At 41.3% G+C, this 26,986-nt stretch overlaps 1 protein-coding gene across 1 annotated transcript in view; it reads right to left on the bottom strand.

Annotated features, from left to right (window-relative positions):
* The window catches only part of USH2A (usherin), a 766,975-nt gene that overhangs the window by 241,282 nt on the left and 498,707 nt on the right, over positions 1-26,986 (bottom strand). The window contains exons 41-44 of the mRNA XM_061626123.1: positions 16,264-16,598; positions 8,501-8,623; positions 5,996-6,159; positions 745-954 (exon numbers count right to left, since the gene is read on the bottom strand). Of these exons, the coding sequence (XP_061482107.1) occupies positions 745-954; positions 5,996-6,159; positions 8,501-8,623; positions 16,264-16,598 (832 nt within the window). The remainder of the gene's footprint in view (positions 1-744; positions 955-5,995; positions 6,160-8,500; positions 8,624-16,263; positions 16,599-26,986) is intronic.

Below are 26,986 nucleotides of genomic sequence, written 5' to 3'. Positions count from 1 at the left end.
TGCAAAAGGACCCATTTTCATCTGGTAGGTCCATCTTAACCAGATGAAAAATTGCACTCACAAGGAGTTCTGTTTTATAAACAAAAGGGGGCTGACCTTTGGCATTGCAAAGGAAATGCAATCCCTACTTAAAGTGCTTTGCTAATGACCTGGAACACTTGCTTCTGAGGTAATGATATTATAATGTTTATAATGAGACTTTATAAAGCCAAAAAGATTAGAAAGGCCATTCCAAACACATTTCAGATTCACAACTTGTTTTCTTCCTTTACTCCCTTCTGCTTGCTAACTGACTTGGAAATAAGTCATACGGAAATTCTCTCAGAGACTGGATTTACACCTTCCATTTTTGGTGACTCAGGAATGGCCTGAGAGTTGACTGTCATGTCAAACGCACACTGCTTCACAGAACAAATATTTTTAAAAAACATTGTTTTTTAAATCCCTCCATTTATTGACATGAACTCAGCTTCAAACTGAGCACATGGATAGTAGTAAACTGGGCAGGATGAGAACAAAGTGGGTTAATATATGCTATTAGAGGTTTGTGCTGGTGTCTCAGTGGGACCTTTTATTGATCAGCCACTTGATGACAACCAGCACGTAAGCATTTTAGCATTTTAGTCCTTTTCCCTTTTATACCGGAAATTTCATAATGGAAGGATGACTGATTTCAACTCTAACAAAAATCAATCAGTTTCATTCTCAGATTTTAAGCCAAGCTGTGCCTAGTACTAAACCTACCTCCATCTAATGTAGTCACATGCACCACCTCACTTGTGATGCTGTGAACCCCGTTAAAAATGTGAAGGAAAATCCAATACTCTGTGTTAGGACGCAGTTCTCCAATGACAGCTAGGTTTTCACTGGAGGGAATCTTCCTGGTGTTGTCATAGTCAGTGGCATTCCAGGAGAGGATGTAATATTCAATATTTCCTTGTACATCTTGCAGGGCTGTATAATAAATTTTAAAAATTGCAATAACATTGAAATAAAAAGAAACACTGGAAATGAAAGGACAGATAATATTCATGTTTGTTCTGGTATTAAGATTATGATGTATCACTGAACACCAAAGTCAGGATCATTCAGACCATGGTATTCCCAATCTCGATGTATGGATGTGAAAGTTGGACAGTGAAAAAGGCGGATAAGAGAAAAATCAACTCATTTGAAATATGGTGCTGGAGGAGACCTTTGCACATACCATGGACTGTGAAAAAGACAAAAAATTGGGTGTTAGAACAAATTAAACCAGAACTGTCACTAGAAGCTAAAATGATGAAACTGAGGTTATCATGCTTTGGACACATCATGAGAAGACATGTTTCACTAGAAAAGACATTAATGCTGGGAAAAACAGAAGGGAGTAGAAAAAGAGGAAGGCCAAACAAGAGATGGATTGATTCCATAAAGCCACAGACCTAAACTTACAAGATCTGAACAGGGTGGTTTACAACAGATGCTATTGGAGGTCGCTGATTCATAGGGTCGCCATAAGTCGTAATCGACTTGAAAGCACATAACAACAAAATTATGATACATCTCTTTATAACCATATCAGTTACATGCAATAGATCTGTTGCAGGGATTTGTGCTCAGTCCTGTGGGCCTTTGATCCCAGGAACTAGGCACCCAAGTTATAGCCAATATTGTCGGTGCCATATATATTGGAAGCATGTGAGTAAGCTATCTATTCCATGAGCCCTGTGTTATTCCCAAGCCACTGTTGGGAATTGCCTTCATTGCTGGGATGCATGACCAAAGTTTGGGAACAGTTGCCCCTGCACCCACTATTCCCAGATCAGGTGGGGATGTACACACAGAGGCCTGTCTACTGCTTTAATTAGATCACAGCAAAGTTCCAAATCACTGAGTCATTAAAAGAAACACCGAAGGACTTGTCAGCAGTTGCCAATCATAAAGAGAAATAAACATCAGGGAAGCAGAACAAGTATACACACTAACTGCTGTGCACATGAACATGTTACCTAGCATGCAATTTCATATTCAGCCTTCAACATGGAGACTTATCTCCATCATGGGCTGAGCAAGATCCATCTGTTTGGCCCTACTCTCTTGTCTCAGAGGTCCTCAGTGGCAGCTGCTGCCTGACAGCTGACTACTGTCAACTGCCAGCAAAGGAAAACTTTCCTCTATTATGGATTCAGGGAATTCCAATTGTGTGGGTTCCATTCCCTTGTCTCAGAGGTTGTCTGTGGGAGCTGTTGCCTGGCAACACCAGGGAAGACCAAGTATGAGGGCAGAAATCTTGCCTGAATAACCCTGTCATTCTATGAACTCCATTTTATTCTTTTTTCCTGATGCTACATTTGAATGTGGTTGTACTGGGCAAATCTTTGTAAGCCACTTTGAGGGCGACCTGAGGCTATAAAATGAGATACAAATGTATACAATGAGATAAATAGATAAGCATAGGCTGAGTGTGGGCTAATACACCGTGTTACCACATACATCACTGAAGATGCATATGTGTCCTCAGACATTGTACACATTGGGTATGGCAGAGAATTACATTCTTTACTTTAATGTATTCAAACCTACAGGGTTGCCTGTACTTCAAGGATAAATCATGCCATAAAAATTAACTTTTTGTCACTTTCTGTTATAATTAACAATGAATTATTACACTGAAAACAATGGGATTTAGGAGTGCTTATCTTTGTATGCCCTAAATACTTAAAACTGAGCACAATTTAAACTGCTGAGGAATGGAATGACATCATTGCATTAAGATGTGAATGCAAACATGTTTTCAGATGAAATGTTTTATCAGACAGAGACAAAAGTCTGTAACACAAATGAAGGGCACAATACTCAAGTCACATAATCCAAAAATTTAATTTAATTTAATTTAGCTGGGCTGCTCCAATATCAAACTTTGGATGACAGCAGCACAAGGGACTGACTCTAACTCTATTTGGGTGTCAGTCACATTTGAGGGTATCAGTACATAGCACCATCTTCCTATCCACCAAATATGTGAACAGAACCTAAGCATCTACAATGTATACACAAGTAGGTTCCTTGCATGAGATCAGATAACTAAGAAATGCAGGGTTCCTGGTTGTACAGAAAGCCTACGCATGAACAAGTTGCACATGTGTAGGTTGTTCAGAACTTCAAGTGAGGGGGAGGGGGAAAGAATGGGGCAGGCCTCCAAGCACAATTCCTTTCTTCCCAGTATCCACGCACTGATATTCCCATGTGTGGCATTTAAATAGAACTTCTGTTTCCATCTTCATTTCCATTTCCTACAGCATAATTTTAAACAGGGACTGCATTTCCCAAACTTCTGTTTTTCACTAAAGATCAACAGCAACAGCAAAGACATGAAAGAAAGTTATTTTCAAGTGATCTAGTTGTTGGGGGGAAGTGCATAGGCCTGTACCAAAACAAAAACATTTGGAGGAAGGTAGATTGCTAGTTTGCCTAGTGTAATGCATTCTAGCAATGAAAGAATAAATGAGGGTTTGCTCTAATGACCCTCACTTGATGTTTAACCTTTGCATTCATAAACAGATATCTAGGAAATTTCTGCAGTAAGAATGAAAATGAAGCCAGATTGCATTAGCTCTATCTGGAAGGTCAGAGGTTCAGATTACTAAAGTAATGAAACTTCAGCAGCCTGCTTCAGATCTATTAGGTTTGTCAGTTTTTATAAGCATGCTTACTTCACGTATCCAATTATAAAATAAGGAGCCTATATTTGCTGAGAGTCACTAGCAAGTGCTTACAGACAGATTTGCATGTACATATTGAAGAATTAACCTACTGCTTTGATGGACAGGTAATCTGGATTAAATGGATATGTTCCTTTTAAGATGACACATCACAAATGTGTACATTTGCATGTACAGAAAATCCATAACTCCCCTGGATATGAAGGAGAGTTTGAACAGAAATACTGGCTGCTAAGAACAATTATGACAATCCTTGAGCTCTGAATCCATGCCTTATTTTGCCCTGATTTAATTATTTTCTAACATTACAGCAGCATACAAATTGTACATGCCTAGGATCTGTACACACGATTTGCCAAAACATAGAGATTAGGGGCAAGATAGTAGGCAAGATCCTGCTCCCCCTCCACACGCTGATTATATTGGAATTTCAAGGTTGAAAGGGCTGGTTTCTTTCCAGGTCTTGTTTTTATCGTTTCAAAGGCATTTAGATCTAAAATAAGACACCGATGATTGTGCAGCTCACCTGAGCAATGTAGATCATTAAACTGGATGACTTTGAGCTAGTTCATGTATGGATGACCTACACTTGAAGACTGTAACTTCACATAAAGCAGGGCTGGCTAACCTTTTCTGGCCTGAGGGTTGCATTTGCTATTAGCCAGCCCTTTGGGGGCCACCTCCAGTGGCAGGACTGCATAAAGCAAGAGAGTGTGTGTACAAAATGGGCAATACCATTTATTCATTGGTGATCACTCGTGGCAGAGTCAGATAGTTTTCCAAGATAAGGTCTTTAACAGTGGGTCTGTAAGTGACTGGATCCACACAGCCTTCCACAGTGAGGACATAGGTTTCCAGATGGAAGATGGTCGCGATGAGGATTTATTTGACGTGCCTTCCGCTTAGCTTGTTTGTCCTGTTCGCCCTGTATTCATGCTTCTTCAAAGTCCACAACACCTTTGATAATAGCCGACCTCCATTTGGGATGTTCATGGGCCAAGACTTCCCAGTTGTCGATGTTCATGTTACATTTTTTTTAGATTCACTTTAAGAACATCTTTAAACCTTTTTTGCTGTCCATTTTCCATCCTTAAGTTGGGAATAAAGTAGCTGCTTTGGAAGATGGTGATTAGGCATTCGAACAACATGGCCAGTCCAGCAAAGCTGATGTTGAAGGATCATTGTTTCACTGATAGTCTTTGTTTCTTCCAAAGCGCTAACATTAGTCCATCTGTCTTCCCAAGTAATTTGCAGAATTTTCCGGAGGCAGCGTTGGTGGAATCATTCAAGAAGTTGGGAGTGGCGTTTATAGATGGTCCATGTTCACAGGCATACAGTAAGGTCGGTAGTACAATGGCTTTGTAAATAAGCATTTTGGTCTCCCTGCGAATATCCCGATCCTTGAACACTCTATGTTTCATTTGGGAGAATGCGGCACTCGCAGAGCTCAGATTCATTCTCACACAGCACACAGGCAGTGTTTGCACACATGCACAGACCATACACATAGCACACATACAGACCACATACACACACACAGAGTTCACACCCAATCACCCCCTCCCTGCTAGAGAACTGTAGTGTGGGGGGGATGGTTTTTAAGGAGAGCCTTTTAAAGCTTTCCCTCTCAATCTGTTCAGAGAGGGAGAGAGAGAGAGAGGGAGGGAGGGAGGGAGGGAGGGAGGGAGGGAGGGAGGGAGGGAGGGAGGGAGGGAGGGAGGGAGAACATTTCCAAGCCCAGTCCAACCCCCCTCTCCCACAAGTTAGGAGGAAAAAATATTTGAGAAGGTTTTCCTCCCAGACCAGTATTACTTCTAAACTTCTTATTGGTGGCATAATATCCACATAACCAGCTTTTTAGCAAGTCAGGGTGCTATAGAAAAGTGAGGGGCACTCCCTTCTGCCCCAGCATCTCCTGGGATGGCTCAAGAAATATCAGAGCAGAATGGTGGCGCACAAAGGGGTACTGATTTCATTGCTGCAAATGATTTCAACATCACTGCCAGTAAATCGGATGCAGGGGCTGGTGGGCAATAAGAAATTGTTTGGCAGGCCAGACCAAGGCCATGATTCATCGCCCCAGCATAATGACTTGTACGTGTGATGGACCAACACAGTCCTGTCACCACAAGCAACTTTTACATCATTTCCAAAGCAAAATCTTTTCCTCAAAGTTCACACATTCAGCTGTCAGTCATTAAGTACAGAGAAATCAAGTGATTCACACACATGTGGGAACCAGGCCAACCCTTTTATAGTAGACTGGGAATAAAAATAACAAGGGTGCTTACTTGGGTTGGACCACTCTACTTCTATAGCAGTATGGTTCAGAGATCGTGCAGTCACATTACTTCCCTTCTTTGGAAAACCTGCCAATGTTGTAATGACCACTTCTTCACTTGGTGTGTATCCAGCCTTGTTGTGCACTATCAGTTTATATTCATAGGTTGTGTACCTAAAGGATAAGATTGATGGTGTTAACACAAACAGAAAAAAATTGGAAGACTTGAGGCATAATAAACTTGTATTATTGTTCCACCAACCATGAAAAGGCTGGGTTTTTGAAAAGGTTCTCATTTGTACTCTTTGGGTTCCAGGGAAAAAGAGCTGCAGGTTTGCTTGAAATATCTGGCCAGCGCTAACACTGTAACAATAAACAAAGTAAAATGCCATATAGAATTGTTATTGTTTTCCAAAGTAGTGAGGGATTACAGCTCAGTTTGAGATACAATTACAGCAATGGCAAGCTGCCAGCATTTAGACATGAAGTTGATTCAATGGTGCTTTTTCCTCTTTTGGGAAACCTACTGATATGTACAAACCACCGTAGCAGTATTTGCCCTAATGATCCCAGCCAAATATAACAAATGAACATCTTAAATAATACAGCTGTGGAAATTCTAACGGGATGTGCAATGTGTGTTACAACAGCTAAAGAATTAATGAATGAACAAATGTGTGCCGGTGTGTAAAAGGATATCCTCATCCAAACATTTTTTAAGAGAAAGCTATAATCAGGGAAAACCCTTCCTCCCCCTCTAAAAACTTTCAAAAGCTACCACCATGTACAAGGTCATCACCGGTGGGTGGCCCAGCTTCTTGTCTTCCATATATTCAGCTGAATCTCTGAACAGAGCCTAAGCATGTACAAGTTGTAACACAGAGGCCCTATTCAACAGTTTGACTGCATTTCCAGAGATTAAGGAAGGGCTCAGCAATTCCACTCACATCCACCCATAAGCTCAGCGGGTGGGGAATTGTGTGTGGCAAATAACACATTTGGGGCAGATAGCAGCCTCAGGAATGCATTTTGGTGGGAAAATGGCATGGGGGGATTATGCTCCCAATGAGTCACAGTCCTAATCTGGACAATAGCAGGTTTGCTTCTGAAGAATCTCTAGATGGTGAAGAGGATTCTAGAATGTACTCTGATCCAAATTGTTAGGCTTTACTGTTGCCCAATACATACTGACAGTGCATCTAGAACAGGGGAGGAGAATCTATGGACCTCCAGGTGTTGATGGTCTACAACTCCCATAATCTCTGACCATTGGACATGCTGGCTGGGGTTGGTGGGAGCTGGAGTCCAGCAACACATGGAGTGCCACAGGTTCACTCTCCTGTGATGGCATATTATAGAGGAATGATAGTAACTGTGGTTAGTAGCTGTCCTTCAGGGAATCTTGTCCACCACTACCAAAGCTCAAGTGGTACATGATATTAATCACAAGTAGTGGCCATCCTGAAGCTTCCTTTTTTGTTTCAAACCTAAAGCAGCCTCCAAAGCAGCAATCTCCAACTGCCAACTGGCATAGAGACATTTTAATCTTTCCCTCTCTTCTGGGCTTCCCATCTTTAAATCACTCCAACCCCAGCCACTTTTGGCCATGTGTAGGAAACGAAATGGACACCTGAATCTCTTCCTTTGCATTGCCAAAAGAATATGACAAAAGAATATGGGATGCTATTTGGAAGTGAATAAAAAGTCATGATAAAAAGGCAAGGACTGAGAAGCCTCATCCTGAGCTCCTATTGGAAACTGCAGCTCTAGTGACTGCTTTAGTTAACAAGAAAATATTAAATGGGAAGGAAGCTACACATGATTTCATAAAGGAACCCAAGGTTTCATAGCAGGCTCTATCAATAGGCAGAGTGAGGTGACCATCTCAGGTGGCAGATGCTGAAGATTGTAGGGAGCTTCAGCAGTAGCCCCTGCTGCTTCCACTGATTCCTTGAACTGTTCTCCTGTTGGATAACAACTATTTGTGCCACACAGCCTGACCAGTATCCCCTAAGCTAGCCTGCTGTGCTCAGGTGCAGTGGAGGACACCGTCCTGTCATCAGCGCTGAAGCCTGAACTGCCAGTCCACTTAGAATGGAAGGGTGTGCCATCTTGTCCTTCATCTCAGGCAGCACGTGCCTCAGGCTAGCCCTGTTTCCTAGGCAAACATCACCAATTCAGGGTGCTGGCCCTGCTGTGGGTAAGCCAGTGCTTGTATCTTATGATTTGACTTTAAAATTAAATATATGTAAATAGATTGCCTGGTACCCCAATCTCACTTTCCAGAGCCTGGTGTCCTTTGAAACAGAGCAAAATTGCATGCAACACACAGGAGTGACAACACAGCAAAACCCTAGGTGTGTTAATAATGACTAATGCCACAGGAGATGCCAGAAAATATTTCATTACATAATTAACATGTTCACAATGCAAAGACACAAGGAACACTTTCAACTATTAAGCATAGGCCACACAAAATGCCAGCATTTGTTTTTATAGTTTTTTGTAATCTCACCTGCTAAGACCCTTATCTCCATAAAACCACTGAGTTCCTGAGTAAATATTGCGCCACAGATTTAAATCTTCAGGGGGATTTGATGCAAGTGGTTGCTGGATTTTTCGTCTCAGGAGCTCATATCTAACAGAAAAGACAAGCAGAATGCTGGGATTATCTCAACTAATGTTATTATATAAAATCAGGTTGTTTTGAAAAGTTAGATTATTTTGTTTCTATAACAGTAACATTTTTTTTAAAAAAAAATGCTTCCGCATTTAACACTTTTTGTAACTTACCTAATTAGTTTCAAAACAGATGATATGTTTGGTAACATCTCTTTTATTAGGATGAAAGAATTTGGGAGTATTTAATGACTTATAACATTATAGCCCTAATTTTAATACCACAGTTCCATATTATCTCAGGCTGCTGCCATTTGTTTCCTTCTCTGTATAATATTGACATGTTTTATTGTTTGCTGTTTTAACATTTTATAGTGCTGGTCATTGACCGTAATAAATGATTGATTGATTGATTGATTGATTGGCTGATTTAACATTATATATTTGCATAACCTTTTAGAATAAGTTGACTTAAGTTTAGTACAGCAAGGTTTATGTCAAGAAAAGCTCAATGGAATCTTTACAACTGAATTAACAACTGAAGCTACATCCACAATTCAAATTTAAACTGGTTAGAATTAGTTTAATTACAATGGCTTCTGAAACATTCTGGAAATTAGTTTTGGCTGGAAGTTATGACAAAGAGGCTTGAAACCAGTTACCTTATACCGCTCCATTTCATTATTGTTCCTGAGTTCTCTTTTCCCCATATTCCATCATTGCCTTTATTTTCAATGTTCAGAGGTGATGCCAAAGAATGACGGTACCCAAAATAGCATCACCCACAGACAAGACAAAGGTATCAGCAGGATCATACCTCTGACCATTAGGAATATCTTTAGGGGCAGGAATCTAACAGCCCAATGAGGACTGGGTGGGTTCAATGACCACTGGGAGTAGGGGTGGGATGGGAAAACAGAGGGTGGGGGATGGAATTGAGTATATTTAAAAAATGCAAGGCTGGCTGACTGGAACAGTGAACTGGACCATGGAACGTCCCACTTGATCCTCCTGAATTCTGATTCAATTTAAGTGAATTTCTAAAATCAGTTCTAGGAATGAACCAAGTATAATTTGCTTTCGCTTTTAGTTCATTCCGTTAATTTGCATTTGCATCTCACCACCACCACACATGGGCATCGATAAAACACAGCAAAAAAGCAATCCTGATGTGGTTGTACTTATGATCACACCAAGATTTGACTTGTGCAATATTTTACTTATGCATGTCTGCATATTTGGAAAACATCACACAATTTGCTACAACTGTATCTCTATCTCTCCATCCCATCTGAATAAGTAGAGGCTGTGCAAGTGCTGAGCTGGTGTCAGAAAGCAATAAACTGGATGAGGGGCAATAAACTAAGAGTGATAAGATGAAGGTCCTATGGATGAATGCTTCTCATGGAGCTGTCCTGTTCTGAAGAAGGTTTATAGTCTCCTTGATGCCAAACTGTCACTTGAAGCACAGATGGTTTCAGCAGTGAGGGGTGCCAGCTGGTTTGCCAGCTACAACTGTTCCTGGACCAAGACAATCTGATTTCAATAATCCATGGTCTGATAACCTTTTGTATAGATTACTGCAGTACACTCTACATGGAGCTCCCTTTGAATAAGATCCGGAACCTGCAGCTGATGCAGAATATGGAAGCGTGGCTTTTGAGCAGAGCTGCTATAGGAAAGCATATCACTCTCATTTTGAGAGCACTGCACTGTCTGCAAGTGAAATACTGGGTTCAATTCAAGGTATCGGTACTAGTGCACAAAGCCCTAAGTGACTTGTGACTCAAGTACTTGAAGAAGTGCCATTCTCCATATGTTTACCATTGAGAGGAGACCCCTTCTTTCAGTCTCTTTGCTACAGATGTCAAGGAGGGTGGGAATGCACAAGTGGACACCCTGCCTCTAGAATGCCCTCCCAGGGTAGACCTCCCTGGCCATGTTCAGGAGGATTTTGAAGAAGTTTTTATTTCTCTAGGCATTTGGAAGGGATAGGTATTGTTAGGCACTGGAGTTTTATCATTGTCATTTTAATTACTGTATATTGTTATATTTGATTTTATATTGTTAACTGCCCTGGGCACCCTTCAGGCAGGAAGTACAGGCTAGAAATTTAACAAATGAATGAACTAATTATACACACACACACACACACACAATGCCATCACATCAAGTTAGCCATTTTGTGCTGTTTCATCAATGCACACAGGTGCACAGGTGGATTGGTATTAAAACTCCACACACACAAAATCTTGATGCAGTTATATGTACAATTACATTAAGATATTTATTTGCAATAATTAATCAATGAACACATGAACACTGGCAATGTAGATGAAGGAACCAAATAACTTAATCTACAGTAAACTGCTCATACACAATGCTATATATACATTTCAGAAATAAAAAAAAAACAATAAACAATTGTTGCACTGGAGCACATTTGTTTAGATTAGGTTATTTAGGATTGGCAATGAAATAAATAAGCTGTGGATTGTGGTGTTAATAAGAGACACTTTGCTGTAGTGCTTTAGTTCATCTCCATCATCAGTTTATACAGTTAATAGACCAGAAATATAGTGTTTTGGTTGAAATCAGCTATACTAAAGGAACTCAGACTCAAGTATTTAAACTTCAGCTCATTTGTGGATTGCAGATTCGTTTCTCTTTGCATAGATTTCATCACCTCTAGCCCCAGAGAGAGAGAAACCAGAGAAACTGAATTCCAACGTTAACATCATCAAAATATTCTGCTGTCCTCATATCATAGGAACCGTTTCAATGTTATTAGTTTATCAATGTCAACAGAACCACCCTCCCCCACTTCCAAAAAAACTCCCCCAGAATTATTTAGTTTTGGTTGGTCTCTCTGTAATTTGATGTAGAAGCCATGAGAAATATCACAATCTTTTAAAGCACTGGATAGTGACTGCCTACAAATCACCTCCAGTGGTGGCGAGTGCCCTATCCTCTTCTCTCCTCAACAGATTGTGCTGAGCAACTGCTTGAGTGGTTGTTCTGGTTGGAAGCAGTATGGCACACCACGAAGAAAATGAGGTTTGCAGGAACAGGTTATGTTGTATTACTTCTCTTACTGGGGGTAAGATAATCATACTATAAATATATAGAAATGCAGATTGCTTCCAGAATCTTTTATTATTCTACAATGTATGCAATTAGCCTACTGGAATGAGTCATATATTAAGCACCCACACACAAAATATATTGTAACATATGCATAATTTCATTTTCTGAAGTCAGGAGGACCATTCCAGGACTATACTGGAAGAATTGCTTTGCAGACAGGTGGAGGAAGTTTTAAAACAGCCAGGATGGAAAGTCTGACAATCTGATTCTACAGGCACTTTGCATTGACAAACTCTTCCTATCCTTAATGCTATATTTTCTTCCAGCTCTGTTTCTTGCTGAATTGTTACGCTGGCCAACATCAATTCAAAACAAAAGATTTTTGGATCTAGGGGAAGGTTGTTGGATTTCTAGAGAAATAAGGAATTTTATTATCCCCAGAAAAGACATCACACAAGAGATGATCTCAGGTAACACACATTCATTGTATGGATCACTGCAGAAATGGGAATTCTACTTTCATCGTGGACAAATCCGGAACTGCAGAATAGTCATTTTCAAGCTTCCTACCTACAGGGAATTTGTTCCACATTGATTTGTCTGCCACAGAATGTCTCACAGATTACATTGAAAAGCATTTTAGGGTTCTGGCCAAGCCTACTATATCTCACATGACCAGAAAATATGCATTAGAAACAAAGCTTGGAAGTAATTCATTAAAAGTAACGAATTACTTGTAATTCATTACTTTTTTTGAGGAACGACTGGGTAATTCCTTTACATTTTGATTGTAACAGAACTAGGAGTAATTGTATTACTTTTGTGGAGTAATTGTAATGTTTCCACATGACTTTTGGACATTACTTGGGGGGGAAGCAGGGGAAGTTTTCTGCTCCTCTGATTTGTGGATGAAAATCATCCAACTCAAACTGGGCTTCTGTGCAGCATCGCTCTTTTCTCATGCTCTGTGGGTGGGTGGGAGGCAATGAGGTAGGAGGTGGAGAGCAAGACAGGGGTGGAGTGGAGAAAACAATGGAAGGTGGTGGAGAAGAATGGAGTCGAGGGAGAAAGGAGCCAGAGGGCAAGAAGATGTATAAAGGAGAAGGAGGCAGCAGCAGAATGGAGATAAAGAACTGTGGAGGTGAAAGATTTATTTATTTATGAGATTTGTTAGATGCCCATCTGACAGAGGTTAATCTGCCACTCTGGGCGACTTACAACCAAACACAAGTACATACCATATAGACATAATCAAAATCCTAAAAATTAGAGATTAAAAATTAAAAGCTTAAACATTTAAACCCCCCAAGATCTGCAATCTGCCAGCCTAAATTTGAATTTAAACCCCCCAAGAAGTGCAATCTGCCAGCCTAATCCCCTTCCCATGCCTGGGTAAAGAGCCAGGTCTTCAAAGTCCACCGAAAGCATAATAGGGAGGGGGCCTGACAGAGGTCAGTTGGCAACAAATTCCAAAGCATAGGAGCCACGATAGAAAAGGCTCTGGACCATGTCCTCACCAACCTTGCTTCTTTTACTGGAGGTATAAGAAGTGAGCCATTCAAGGACGATCTTGTAAGCCGGTCCCCCTTGAGCGAGTGAACGCAACTCTTTAAATAGAGTGGGCCAGCCTCATGAAGAGCCTTATAAGTTAAAGCCAGGATCTTAAATTTGGCCCGCGCAACCACAGGTAGCCAGTGCAATTCCTTAAGGACAGGGGTGATATGGTCACGGTGGCGACTGCCCTTAATCAGGCGAGCCGCCACATTCTGCACTAGTTGCAGCTTACGAACCGTAGTCCAGGGAAGACCAACATATAGGCATTACAATAATCCAGCTGGGATAAGACCAGAGCATGTACTACTTTGGGAAGCAAGTGGCTCGGGAGGTAAGGGCGCATCCTTCGGACGAGATGTAGTTGATAAAGCACCGCCTGACTGACGGCCGCTACCTGCACCTGCATAGATAGCTGGGAGTCAAGAATGACCCCCAAACTCTGGACTTGATCTCTTAGGGGCAGTACACTGTTGAGCATCAAATCAGTAACCCCCAATTTCTCTTTGTCACCCACCAACAGACATGTGTATGTGTGTGTGTTTGCACTTAGCACACAAAGTGGCCTCTACCCTTTCTGGCTACTGTGCTGCATTTGCAGTGTTTTAACTTTTTTGCATCTCAAGGAAAAATGTTTGCTTGGGTGAGTGTCCCTTTGATGGTGGCAGGGCAGGCTCAGGGAGGTGGTTAAGTGAGAAAGATTATGCTTGCTGGCTGACGGGGTGGGTGTTGCACTTCGTTTGACATGCAAAGATCTGAGTAGTGACCTCTGCCTCCCCCCACCTCCTTTACCAGCAGAGAGACCACCATTGCTATCTTATGGATAAAAAGAATTATTCTACTACCTCTGTATGTGTGTGTTTATTTTTAATGTTGTTTTAGGCTACTTAGATGTGCAGCAGCCAAGGCCAGGACCTTGCAGGAGTTTTTTTAAACAAAGTAACTGAAATGTAATTGTAGTGATTACTTTTGAGAAAAAATAAAGCAACCAGTTACTTTCAGAGCAATTGTAATTGTAATGGTAATTACTACTTTTTTGGGCCATGTAATTGTAACTATAATTTATTACTTTTTAAAAGTAATCTTCCAAGCTCTGATTACCCAACGTCCCCTGCTTGCTGTGGTGGACCAGCAGTATTTCAGGGAAGCTTCTCTGCCATTATGCGGCCTGATGATGTAGACAAGGTGCTTGCAATGACTTGGCCAGCAACGTGTCCTCTTGACCCTTGCTCTTCTTGCCTTATTAAAGTTTGCCGAGGGGGGTTGACCGAGTGGATCCAGGGTGTGGTCAATGCATCATTGCAGGAAGGAGTGGTTCCAGCCACCTTGAAAGAGGTGGTGATCTGACCACTCCTGAAAAAGTCCACCCTGGACCCATTGGTTTGTGACAACTACTGACCGGTCGCAAATACCCCCCTTTTAGGGAAGGTGATTGAGAGGGTTGTGGCGCAGCAATTGCAAGTACTCTTAGATGAAACAGATTATCTTGACCCATTCCAGTCTGGGTTCAGGCCTAGTTATGGGACTGAATCTGCCTTGGTCGCCCTGATGGATGACCTTTATTGGGAAAAGGACAGGGGGAGTGTGACCCTGTAATTCTTACTTGATCTCTCAGCGGCTTTTGATACCATTGACCATGGTATCCTTCTGGGCCAACTTGGTAAGATGGGTATTGGAGGCACTGTTTTACAGTGGTTCCGATCCCATCTCCAAGGTCACTCTCAGAGAATAGCATTGGGTGACTGTCTATTGGCCCCCTGGCGGTTGTGCTGAGGGGTGCCGCAGGGTACCGTCTTGTCCCCCATGCTGTTAACATCTATGTAAAGCCCTTTGAAGCAGCCATAAGGAGAACTGGGGCAAGGTGTCAGCAGCAGGCTGATGATACCCAGCTCTATTTCTCCATAACATCTGAAACAGGAGAGGCCGTGCAAGCCCTTGGTGCTGCCTGCACTTGGGAGGCACTGTGGGTTGGTGGTTCCCGAGCTCAGATAATTGGTCAGTTGCCTGCTTTGGATGGGGTCGTACTCCCTCTGAAAGAGCAGGTCCGAAGTCTGGAGGTGCTCCTGGATCCATGTTTGTCACTAGAGGCCCAAGTGACCTCTGTGGCTAGGAGTGCCTTTTACCAGCTTTGGCTGGTAAGGCAGCCGTAGCTGTTTCTGGACCAGAATAGCCTGACCACTGTTGTCCATGCACTGGTAACCTCCAGGCTGGATTACTGTAATGCGCTCTATGTGGGGCTGCCCTTGAGGTTGGTCCGGAAGTTGCAGCTGGTGCAAAATGTGGCAGCGAGACTGCTCACTGGAGTAGGGTATCGCCAACATGTCACCCCGCTACTGAAAGAATTGCACTGGCTGCCCATTTGCTACCGGGCCAAGTTCAAGGTTCTAGTTTTGTTGTACAAAGCCCTATACAGCTTGGGATCAGGATACCTGAAAGGCCATCTTACCCCTTATATACCCAGTCGATCACTGTGCTCTGCAGGTGAGGGCCTCCTGCAGATACCATCTTATCAGGAGGTCCATTCTGCACAACATAGGAAACGGATCTTTAGTGTGGTGGCACCTACCCTATGGAATTCCCTCCACTTAAATATTAGGCAGGCTCTGTTATCTTTCCGGCGCCTTTTGAAGACTTTTCTCTTTCAATAAGTCTATCCCAGTCCACGTCTGTGTTGGAATTGATTTTTAATATGTTTTTTAAAAAACCTTTTTTTAAAAATAATATTTTTAACCCCTTTTAAAAAGATCTTTTAAAAGCTTTTAAAAATGTTTTTATTTTGTTTTAATGTATTTTAAGGTCTGTTTTTATGATGTTTTAGTGGTTTGTTTGATGCCCTGGGCTCCTGCTGGGAGGAAGGGTGGGATATAAATCAAATAATAAATAAATAAATTATCAAATATTTTATTTCAAAGAACCCTCGGGTCCTGTGGACCATAGCTGAAAACCAATTTATCTAGACTCATCTAGACTTATACAGAGAGTGCTATTTGATTAATTTGCATATGCTACTATTTGCATTACCTTATGTAGGGTCCATTGGGCCTGGACGGTGGTTGCCAGGAAATAGCAACAAATGACTCATTAACTGGGGTCACAGACAATGGACTAATGCCTTGGGGAAGGGTTGGATGGGTAATCATGTATGTCGGTAGACTCTCTGTGCATCCTCCGATGTAGCCACCACCTCCAGAGCAAGCCACTATGGTGACTGAGTAGTTTGTGAAGGGGATCAGGTTGGTTACTACATAGCTCATTGAAGATGATAAGTTGCTGGTAAGGGTGATTCGAGAGTCTGGCATGCGGATCTCATAGCTAAGTATTTCTCCATTCAGTATGATAGGAGCTTTCCAGGAAACCTGGGAGGGAAAATAAGATTGTTTTTCTTTAAAGATAAAAGAATTTTGCAAGATTAAAAACAACACCAGCACTGAAAATAGTACAGATCTGAGCAATGTTTTCTTCTTATATAGCTTATTCTAGTATTTCATCCCTTCAGGTCTCCATTTCACATTATGTGGCTGTGTAAAAACAACACACATCTGTAGTTCCTCGACCTTAGTATCATATACCCACTTACTTATCATGAAATTCCCACATTCAGACTGTATGTAGCTTCATGTCCACCCATATTCTGATGTCAGAAATGATTTGCCATGGCTGTGTTTTCCCACTTAAGTCAATATCAGCAATCTAATCAAGATGCTGTCATTCCAAAACATGTTCGTATCTGCTTATGAGAATATCAGCCTTTACTGCCAAAATTAAGAGCTACTTATGGCTGCCATAAAGAGACCATTTTAAATCATTCCACCATTCAATTATGGGATTTTCCCTCATGTCAGCACAAAAATCTGAAAAAAAAATCTGCCCTCTGTCATTTGGTGAACCACTGTATACAAATGACTTAACGTAAGGGGGTTCACAAAATCCTATCTATAGCTTCGTACACATCATACATTTAAAGCACATTTAAAGCACATCTCCCCCAAAGAATCTTGGGAATTGTAATTTGTTAAGGAGTTGTAGCTCTGTGGGGGATATGGATGGAAAGACCTGTCTGTTTCGGTTCTGTCACTTTCTCATTTTTCTAATGTTAAATTCACTTCTCTACATTTCTACAGAGATCCTCAATTTTTTTTAAAAAAAAATCCTCATGAAAATTCTCCACCATTTTAGTGTGAATTTTTCCAAATAAACACATTTTTGTAGGCAGTTTTGACAAAGGTAAACATTTTTGTAATCCATTTCTCATCATTTCATGCCTTTTTGCATGATAGTTTCACTCATGTGTTCATTTTTATGCACATTTCCCCCTAACATATGCATTTTTGTAAATATTGTTTAGTTGGTGAACTGCATCCCAAACTTCTAATACATGCAAATTTCAAAGGGTGGCTGTGTTTCGGTTCTCATATTGTTGCGGAAATTGCGGATTTGATAAATTCTGCTTGAAATGTGAACTGACTCAAAATTCCCAACCATCCCTAGTGAGTGTTAAATAACAGTTCCTGATTCTTGTTGGAATCTATTTATCTTCTTTTCCCGTAAACTATATACTAAGCAGTGGATAAAAAGAAAATTATGGTTGCATTTGCTTCAGAGTCCAAACTATAAAGCAAGGGTGGAGAAGCCTATGGCCTTCCAGATGTTGCTGGACTACAATTCCCATTATCTCTGACCATTGGCCATGCTAGCTGGGGTTGATGGGAGCTCAACAATATCTGAAGGGCCACAGATTCCCCATCCCTGTATATAGAGTACATTAATGTCAATCAGCTGGCTTAACTGTGTGGGTGCTATAAAATAAATAAAATTACACCAGAATAAATGATCAAAGATTCTACTGTTTAATCTGTTCTTGAGTCTGACTACTCTTAGATCAGTAATTTCATAGCCCAAAAGATATTCTTGCGTATAAAGCCATCAAGGTGCCAGATCTCAAAGATCAACAGGGAATTACTTACAACAACAATCCAATTTATATGCCAGCCTCCCTCCCAAAATGAGGCACAATGTAAGACGTTAAGAACTAGAGAAATTCTAAATTCTTAGATCGTGATACTTGCATGGCATCAAGCTGCAGATACTTTTAACAGCACTGAAGGTCTTTGATAAAAAGAACTTGGAAAATTATTAAACAAAACATTGTTAACAGGACGTTTTAAATCACAGAAGCACAAACAAACTTAGTGGTATTATCATGGAAAAGATTTCACTCTGGCAAGGCTTAAAAATTATTATTCAAGTTTCTGTTACTCCTAGCTCACAACATGAAAGTAAATGACAAAAATACCACATCAAAACATATCTAAAGCTAGAGGGAGGCAGAACTGAATCCATCCTAGTTATTTGCATTATCTTCATCCTCCCTTATGGAACAATGTAAAATCAGCCAGGCAAGGAAATATTATATTGTAGTTTACAACATGAAAGAAAAAATATTTCTTCCTGTTACATCCTCCATGTATTACAATACACAATGGATGTAAAATCCCAAGGTAGCAGTTTACCATTCGTCTCTGAGAATCAGGTGACTGTAAAAGGAGGAGGTAAACAAGAAAGACCAGAGAAAACTCTAATGCTTTTGTGTGACTGGAAGGGATTCAAACAGCAGCTCAAAGTAACAGATGTGTGCTGGTTAATAATAAACTGCTCTATGCTAACTTATAACATTGATCCATCCTACTCAAGTTTGCTCAAACTAAGAACTCAGGGCTGCTTTTGGTTTCACTTTGTAAAAGAAAAAAAGAAAAATCTTGTTATTTATCCCTATACTTCAGCCTTCCTGAGCCTGCTGTCCTCCAGATGTTTTATATTTATTTATTTAACAAAAATTATATACATCTTCATTGTTTAAAAAATCCCCAACCTCTATGTGGTTTGTAAATGTCAGATGTCCCTGAGGTCATTTTTCATTTTTCTGTGGTCACATTTCAGCTTGTAAAGGATGTGGACAGGATTCTGGGAGAATCGAGGGCCACTACTTGTTCCCTTGACCCTTGCCCATCCTGGTTAATCAAATCTGCCAGAGTGGGGTTGACTGGTTGGTATATTTAATTAACACCTCCATAAGGGAAGGTTCTATGCCAACATTGCTGAAGGAGGCTGTGATAAGACCTTTGTTAAAAAAGTCTTCGTTAGACCCTGCAGATCTTAACTTCCACCCACTCTCTAATCACCCCTTTTGGGGCAAGGTGATTGAGAGGGTAGTGGCTGATCAGCTCCAAGTTTTCCTGGATGAATTGGACTATCTAGACCCTTTTCAATCAGGCTTCAGGCCTGGTCATGGGACAGAGATTGCCTTGGTCGCCCTGCTTGATGACCTACGCCGGGCATCAGACAGGAGGAGTGCATTCCTGTTGGTGCTGCTGGACCTCTCAGCGGCCTTCAATACGATCGACCATGGTATCCTTCTGGGCCATCTATCTGGGATGGGATTGGGAGGCACTGTTTTAAGGTGGCTCCAGTCCTACTTGATGGACAGGACCCAGAAAGTGGTGCTGAGAAACTACGGCTCATCCCCCTGGCCATTGGCCTACGGGGTACCGCAGGGTTCAATTCTGTCTCCCATGCTCTTTAACATTTGTATGAAACCACCGGGAGAGGTCATCCAGAGATTTGGAGTACAATGTCATCAATATGCTGATGACACTCAATTCTATCTGCCCCTACCACCTGATTGCAGGGAGGGAGTGCCCATCCTAAACCGGTTCCTGGAGGCTGTGAAGGGCTGGATGTGGGCTAACAAGCTGAAACTTAATCCAGACAAGATGGAAGTGTTGCTGGTCAAGGGGAAAACTGTGCCAGGGATAGGGTTGCAACCTATTCTGGATGGGGTTGCACTCACCTTGAAGGAGCAGGTCCGCAGTTTGGGAGTCCTCCTGAATCCTGCCCTGCTGCTTGGATATCAGGTGGCTGTGGTAGCCAGGAGTGCTTTTGGCCAACTCAAACTGGTCTACCAGCTGCGTCCGTTCCTGGAAGCAGTTGACTTGGCCACAGTGACACATGCATTGGTGACATCGAGGCTTGATTACTGTAACACACTCTATGTGGGGCTGTCTTTCAAAACAGTTCGGAAATTACAGTTGGTTCAAAATGCAGCAGCCAGAATGTTAACTGGAGCATGGCGCACAAAGCATATCACCCCTGTGCTTTATCAACTCCACTGGCTCCCAATTTGTTTCCTGGCCCAATTCAAAGTGCTGGTTCTGACCTTTAAAGCCCTAAATGGCCTTGGACCAATGTACCTGAGGGACCGCTTACGCCCATATGTACCTGCCCGGGATTTAAGATCATTTGCCTCAGGTCTCCCCTGCGTGCCTGGAGTAAAAGATGTTAGACTGACAGGAATGTGGGAGAGAGCCTTTCAGCTGTGGCCCCCAAGCTTTGGAATACCTACCCAAGAAGCCCACTCTGCTCCCTCCCTGATGGTTTTCCGGAGACTTCTGAAAACGATCTTGTTCCGGAGAGCCTTTGGGAGGGACTGAAGGTAGAGCCTGACACTGATTTTATGTCCTCTATGTTAATTTTTACCTCAGTAGTCCCTTCAGTACCACTCCCTATATATGCATATATGTGTGTATGTGTGTGTATATGTATATATATTATTTTATGTATTTTAATTGCATTTTATGTGTTTTAATTTATTTTAATGTTTTTGTGATTTTTATTGTGTACAATTTTATTATGAATGGGCTCGATTTTATTGTAAGCTGCCCTGAGTGCCCTATTATAGGGTAGAAGGGCAGGATAGAAATATTTTAAATAAAATAAAATAAATAAATAAATAAATAAACCTAGTACGGATACAGATTTACCTAAAACCTGGAAATTATTTCAATCTATGTAACTATTATTGGTGAAGCTTGCTTGGCAGAAAACATACACCAAAGCCTCAAAGATTTTTCTCAGTCTCTTGTGATAGCGAGTGGAAAAAAACTATTAAGATCTGTCCCCCCCCCTCGTCCTCATGGTCTTTGCCAAATATCCTTTGATGTCAATCTCCATTTATTTAGAAGGAATGTTAAAAATTGGCTATAGCATTTTTGTGATCTACTTTTTTCTATTTGTCTGGCATCCATCACAGAAGCTATTTTTATGATGTATAAGTACTCTCTCTCAAACACCCTCTTCTATGAAGCCACCTGCTTTAGTCAACCCCTACAGGAGTCATTTATAATAAAGCTTAATTAATCATGCTACTTGAGTGCCTTGCAGCCATTCCACATTTCTACGGCAGATGCCCAAAATCTGATCAGGTAGCTTTTTCATGTCTACCAAAGAGCAAGTGCTTGTGAGCCAAAAAAAAACTTGTTGCTCCATTGTAGCATGGAGAGCCTACCATCTCTTCTTAAAGGGGAGGGGAAGGGGAGGGAAAATAAAGGAAGAAATGGCTAGCTACAGAAAACTACAAGGGAAAAACAGTTGCAGAGTTGCACAGATGAAAATGCTTATGGACTGCTCAAACAGGCCCCTCGATGCAGCATGTTGGGTCATCAGCACTTTCAGGTCCTAGCAGTGACTACTATTACACTGTGTTTGGAATTGTGTATGTCGATTTTTGAGAGCAATGTGCTAGTGCTATTAATTGATATTGAGTAAGCTGAGATGGATCTACCTTCACAATGTGACTTGACTAAATTTGGTACTTCAGTTACTTAACAAATCTTCTCTTATGATTACACATTTATTATAATTATCTTGTCATTTGGGTCTCCTTTTAATTCTCTTAAATGTAGTTTATATAGGCTTGGATCCAGCAGAGTCAACTCGAAGGTGCTTCTGCTCAATGCAAAGGGATGGGATGTCTTGTTCCTGCTGAGTTCCCTTCATCCCTACAGCTGTAGTGGTGCTGCTGCACTGAGCACCATTTTTAAAAAACTGAAGATGTTTTCAAGATCTCAGAGGGCAGGAGCAGGAAGGAGCAGACAAGAAAGTCCATTCTGAGAACAGAAATCCATTTGTGGTTCCCTGGATCCAGGCCATATACTTGTTTTCTTCTGTTTCTGTTTTGTCAAATTCCTTGTACCATTCTGAGTGCTTTAGAGCAGAAACTTTAATCCCTCTCCTATGAACTTCTGTGCTGATGCAATGACTTCTACAGTCAGACCATAACAGATATAAAAGTACTCTCTAATATCACTGGCCTGGATCCAAAAAAGCTATTTTATATGGGAAGGACTGTAGCTAAGAGGCAGAGCACATCATTTGCATGAAGAAGGTCCCAGGTTCAATCCCAGGCATCTTTAGGCAGAGTTAGGAAAGGTCTTGGCCTGAAACCCTGGACAATATTGAGCTAGATGGGCCAATTGTTGGACTTGGTATAAGGCAGCTTCCTGCATTCCTTTGTTCACCTGAAACCTTAGGCATGCCTTTTGGGGTTTTGTTTTTACATTTTTTTCTCGCTTTGAACAAACCATTTGCCCTATCATAATTTACACTTTTTAAACCTTCCTCTTTTAAAAATTATAAAGTTGTTTGCCATATGCTCAGGGGAAGGCAAGTGGCTTCTGCTGCCTAAGTAACACAAGTCAAACATGGAACTAGGTGTGTAGTTTGTTGGATCCCCCGGCCACTGTAAGCAAATTATCTCCGGACTAGAGAAAATAACCTTGATAAACTTGTGTAGAGAGGGCAACAGAACAACTGGCATGTGCTATACAAATACAGCATTGTGAAATCCCAGATTTCCAAAATACTTACAGTGCTTGCTTTCACTTCCACTTCCTTTTTTTTTTTTAACTTAGTTGGACGACCTTTAAGGTGAGAGTTTAGCAATGTATAAAAGTAAGAAGGCACACTGGATGGTTTTGTGTTGAAAACAGCAGCAGTTTATACACTGACTTGAAGCTCAGTGTGAAGACTTAAGAAAGAGAAGGTGCCCAAGAGGAAGCTAAAATAGGGCAACTACTAGGAGAGATTAACTAACTCGCTATAATGATTCAAGAAGCTGTCATTTAAAGATCAAAGCACCTTATTTTCTCCACCACAAAATTTAAACGGGTAGAAATTAGCCATTTTCCCTCCTTTAAACAGCTATAAGCTTGGGAATTATTTCTTTTTAACATAGTTAAATCTTTCAAGTTTAATAACAGAATAGTGTTTCAAGAGAAAAAGGCAAGAGTTAAAAAGTTCCACTGGACCAGGCCTACATGTAGGGTTAGGATTAGATAACCAAGGTGAGAAATGCCAGTGTACAGGATATACATAGAAAGTTCTAAAACAAACCTGCAAAATTTGAAGCCAGAGTGGAAGCTCGAGCCCAATATAAGAAAGCTTATACATATCATTTGTTTTGATTTTATAACTAAATAAAAAACACTATTATGTTAATTTTTATAATACCATCTGCTTCTTCCCATTGAAATAAATATCTGCAATCAAGGTTCAGGGAATAATTGGATTCATGGATTCATCTCCCTTATTTGGAAAAATAGTAATCCAGTCCCAATACCCTTCCAATACTAGGAGCAGAGGTTTTTACTAGGATACAAAGTAATTAAAATACCATACAGGTCCTGCTTTTAAAGCAATTGTTTATTTGCTGTCCTCCACATAAGAACTGCTATTGTAGATCAGAAGTAGAGAACCAGGTGTTGCTGGATTAAGAACAACAGAAGATACTGCTGGATTAGGCCAGGGACCCATCTAGTCCAGCATCCTATTCTCACAGTGTCCAACCAGATGCTCATGAGAAGCCAGCAAGCAGGATCTGAGTGCAAGAGCACTCTCCCCTCCTGCGTTTCCCAGCAACTAGAATTAGGAAGCACGCTGCCTCCGACTATGGCTACTAGCCATTGATAGCCTTATCTTCCATGAATTTATCTAATCCTGTTTTAAAGCCATCCCACTGCCTCTTGTGGGAGCAAATTCCATAGTTTAACTATGTGCTGTGTGAAGAAGTATTTTCTTTTGTCTGTCCTGAATCCTCCAACATTCAACTGGCTGTCCATGAGTTCTAGTGTTATGAGACAGGGAGAAAAACTTTTCTCTTTCCATTTTCTCCAAGCCACGCATACTTTTATACACTTTTATCATGTCACTTCTTACTCGCCTTTTCTCTAAACTAAAAAGTCCCAAATGCTTGTTATGGAATTTGAGGGTTGAGATGGATAATTTCTCTGAATCTCCTTGCTAGCCTCTGATTTGGGATCTGCAAACAAAGAAATGTGCTCCACTTTCCTTTGCATAAGCTAGTGGTTTAACCAAGTTAGCCTGTGGTTTAATGGCTTATTGAGTGGTCAATCTACATATACAAAGGGATGTGGCCGGGAAAGATCCTGTGGCTATTGGAACTCTTTTCAGGGGAGGGGCCCTCAGCACCCCCTTCCTGGAGCCAAGGAGAGCCTTGTGTTTTTAGTCTAGTGCAGGAGCAGCTGGGAACTAGGGAGACAGACAGAGAGACTTGCTTGCTCACTTGACCCCCAAGGCTATGGGAGGAGCAAGTTCTGATGTATTAATGCTGTGAACCCTTCCACCTTAAGCTCAAGTTGGAATGTGTGTAAATAAAAACCATTTTTCCTAAAAGATACCACAGTCTCTGCTGGCCTTCTTCCCAAGGAAACCAAACCCTGGGTAAGCGTAGGAACCCCTGGAAGTCTTACACCGCTCAGAGATTGGAGTGGCATGCAACATGCTGCAGCCTTTTCTTACAGGTGAGCCGCTTCATCATTTTACTTGTCCTACACTGAATCTTTTCAAACTCTACAATATCCTTTTTTGAGGTGAGGCAGCTAGAACTGTACACAGAATTCCAAATGTGGCTGCACCATAGATTTAGATACTGAAAGTTTTATTTTCAGTACCTTTCCTATGATCCCTAGCATGGAATGTATCTTTTTCACAGCTGCTGCACACTGGGTCAGTATCTTCACTGGGCTATCCACTATGACTCCAAGGTCTCCTTCCTGGTCAGTCATTGCCTGTTCAGATCCCATGAGCATGTATGTGATTTTTTGCCCCAATATACATAGATTTACACATTAATATTGTATTTTTGGAATTCCCTCCCTTTAAATATTAGGCAGGTGCCATCTCTGTTATCTTTTCAGTGCCTACTGAAGATCTTCCTCTTTCAACAAGCCTTTGAAGTTGAGACCTTTTCCCAGTCTGTGTTGGAATTGCTTTTTAATGTTTTTAAACCTTTTCTTTCTTTCTTTTTTTAAAAGATGTTTTTAAAGCTTTAAAAAATGTTTTTAAAGATGTTTTGTTTTAATATATTTTAAAGTATTTTAAAATATGTTTCAAAGTGTTTTTAGTGCTTATGTTTGCCACCCTGGGCTCCTACTGGGAAGAAAGGCAGGATATAAATCTAATAATACAAACAAACAAACAGACATAAATAAATAAATAAATCTTAAGAGACTGACAGTTACTGAACCAGTGGCCAACAATTTGAACAGAGGCCACATCAGAATGGTGAGGACCCTATTCAAATTCCATGTTGGAAACTGGAGCACAACTTGGGAGAACAAACAGGGTCAAACTTTCCATATAATGTTTGTTGATGAGATGAGAAGACAAGTGTGGACCACCCAAATTGGCAAAAACACTGCTTTAAACAACAGACCACATTCTAATGGTCAGAGCTTGGAAGTAACTCATTATTTTTAACGAGTTACTTGTAATTCGTTACAATTTTAAATAACGAGTGGGTAATTCCATTACATTTGGCAAGTAACGGAACGACTAGTAATTTCCCTACTTTTCAGCTGCAACTTTAACGTTTCCACGTTAGGTTGGACGTTACTTGGGGGCAGGAACAAGGGGAAGTCAGCTCCTGGCTGTGATTGGTTAACACAAGACATGTGCCTCACACTGATTGGACCTCTGCGCAGACTGTCTCTTCCCTCGTGATCTGTGTTAGGAGGCACGAGGGAAGAGGTGAATAGGCAGGGCCTGCTAGCGTCTGAGAGGAAAAACTGGACGCTGGAGGAAAAAGCCAGGGCAAGGACAACGGAGGAGAAGGCAGCAGCAGAATGGCGAAGAGCTGTGGAGGTGAGTGACGATGATTTGTGTGTGTGTGTGTGTGTGTGTGTGTGTGTGTGTGTGTGTGTGCCCCCCTATGGCCCCTTCCACCCCATGGCATTTTTGCCCCCCTGCCCCCCCACGGCCCCTTCTGCCCCCCCACTGCCTCTCCTTGCCTCGTTGCCGCCCCCTCCATCAATCACAAGGCACTTCTGAAACTTCAGCCTATCAGAGCTTGGAAAAGTTACTTTTTTGAACTACAACTCCCATCAGCCCTAGGCAACATGGCCACTGGATTAGGCTGATGGGAGCTGTAGTTCAAAAAAGTAACTTTTCCAAGCTCTGGCCTACTTCTCTTCCTTCCCCCCCTTTTTGAACTCTCCCCCTTGTTCCCATGCATAGCTGTGTGCTGTATTTATCCAGACAGAGCACTCCTGCCTTTTAAAATGCCGGCTAGCTTTTTATTGTATATTTATTTGAACTCCATCTTTCTTTTTATTTGTATTTTTGTCCTGTTTAATCACAAGACTGAATTGTATGTGGGACAAAAACTGTCTCAGTAATAATAATAATAATAATAATAATAATAATAAAAATAAAAAATCATTAGGCGTATAATAAATGGCTTAAGGCTGATTTTTTTGTTCTTGGCAGAGATGAGGTGAGAAGTAGGGTCCTTGCAGCTCCTCCTCTCAGTCCCCCAGCTCTCAAACTCATGTTCTGTGAGAAAGAGAGAGATTCCCAGTCCCAGAGAGAGATAGACTGTTGACAATCTCTG

This window comes from Rhineura floridana, chromosome 4, assembly GCF_030035675.1.
Source record: "Rhineura floridana isolate rRhiFlo1 chromosome 4, rRhiFlo1.hap2, whole genome shotgun sequence".
Classification (NCBI taxonomy): Eukaryota; Metazoa; Chordata; class Lepidosauria; order Squamata; family Rhineuridae; genus Rhineura; species Rhineura floridana.
This window is presented reverse-complemented; position numbering and strand designations above follow the sequence as displayed.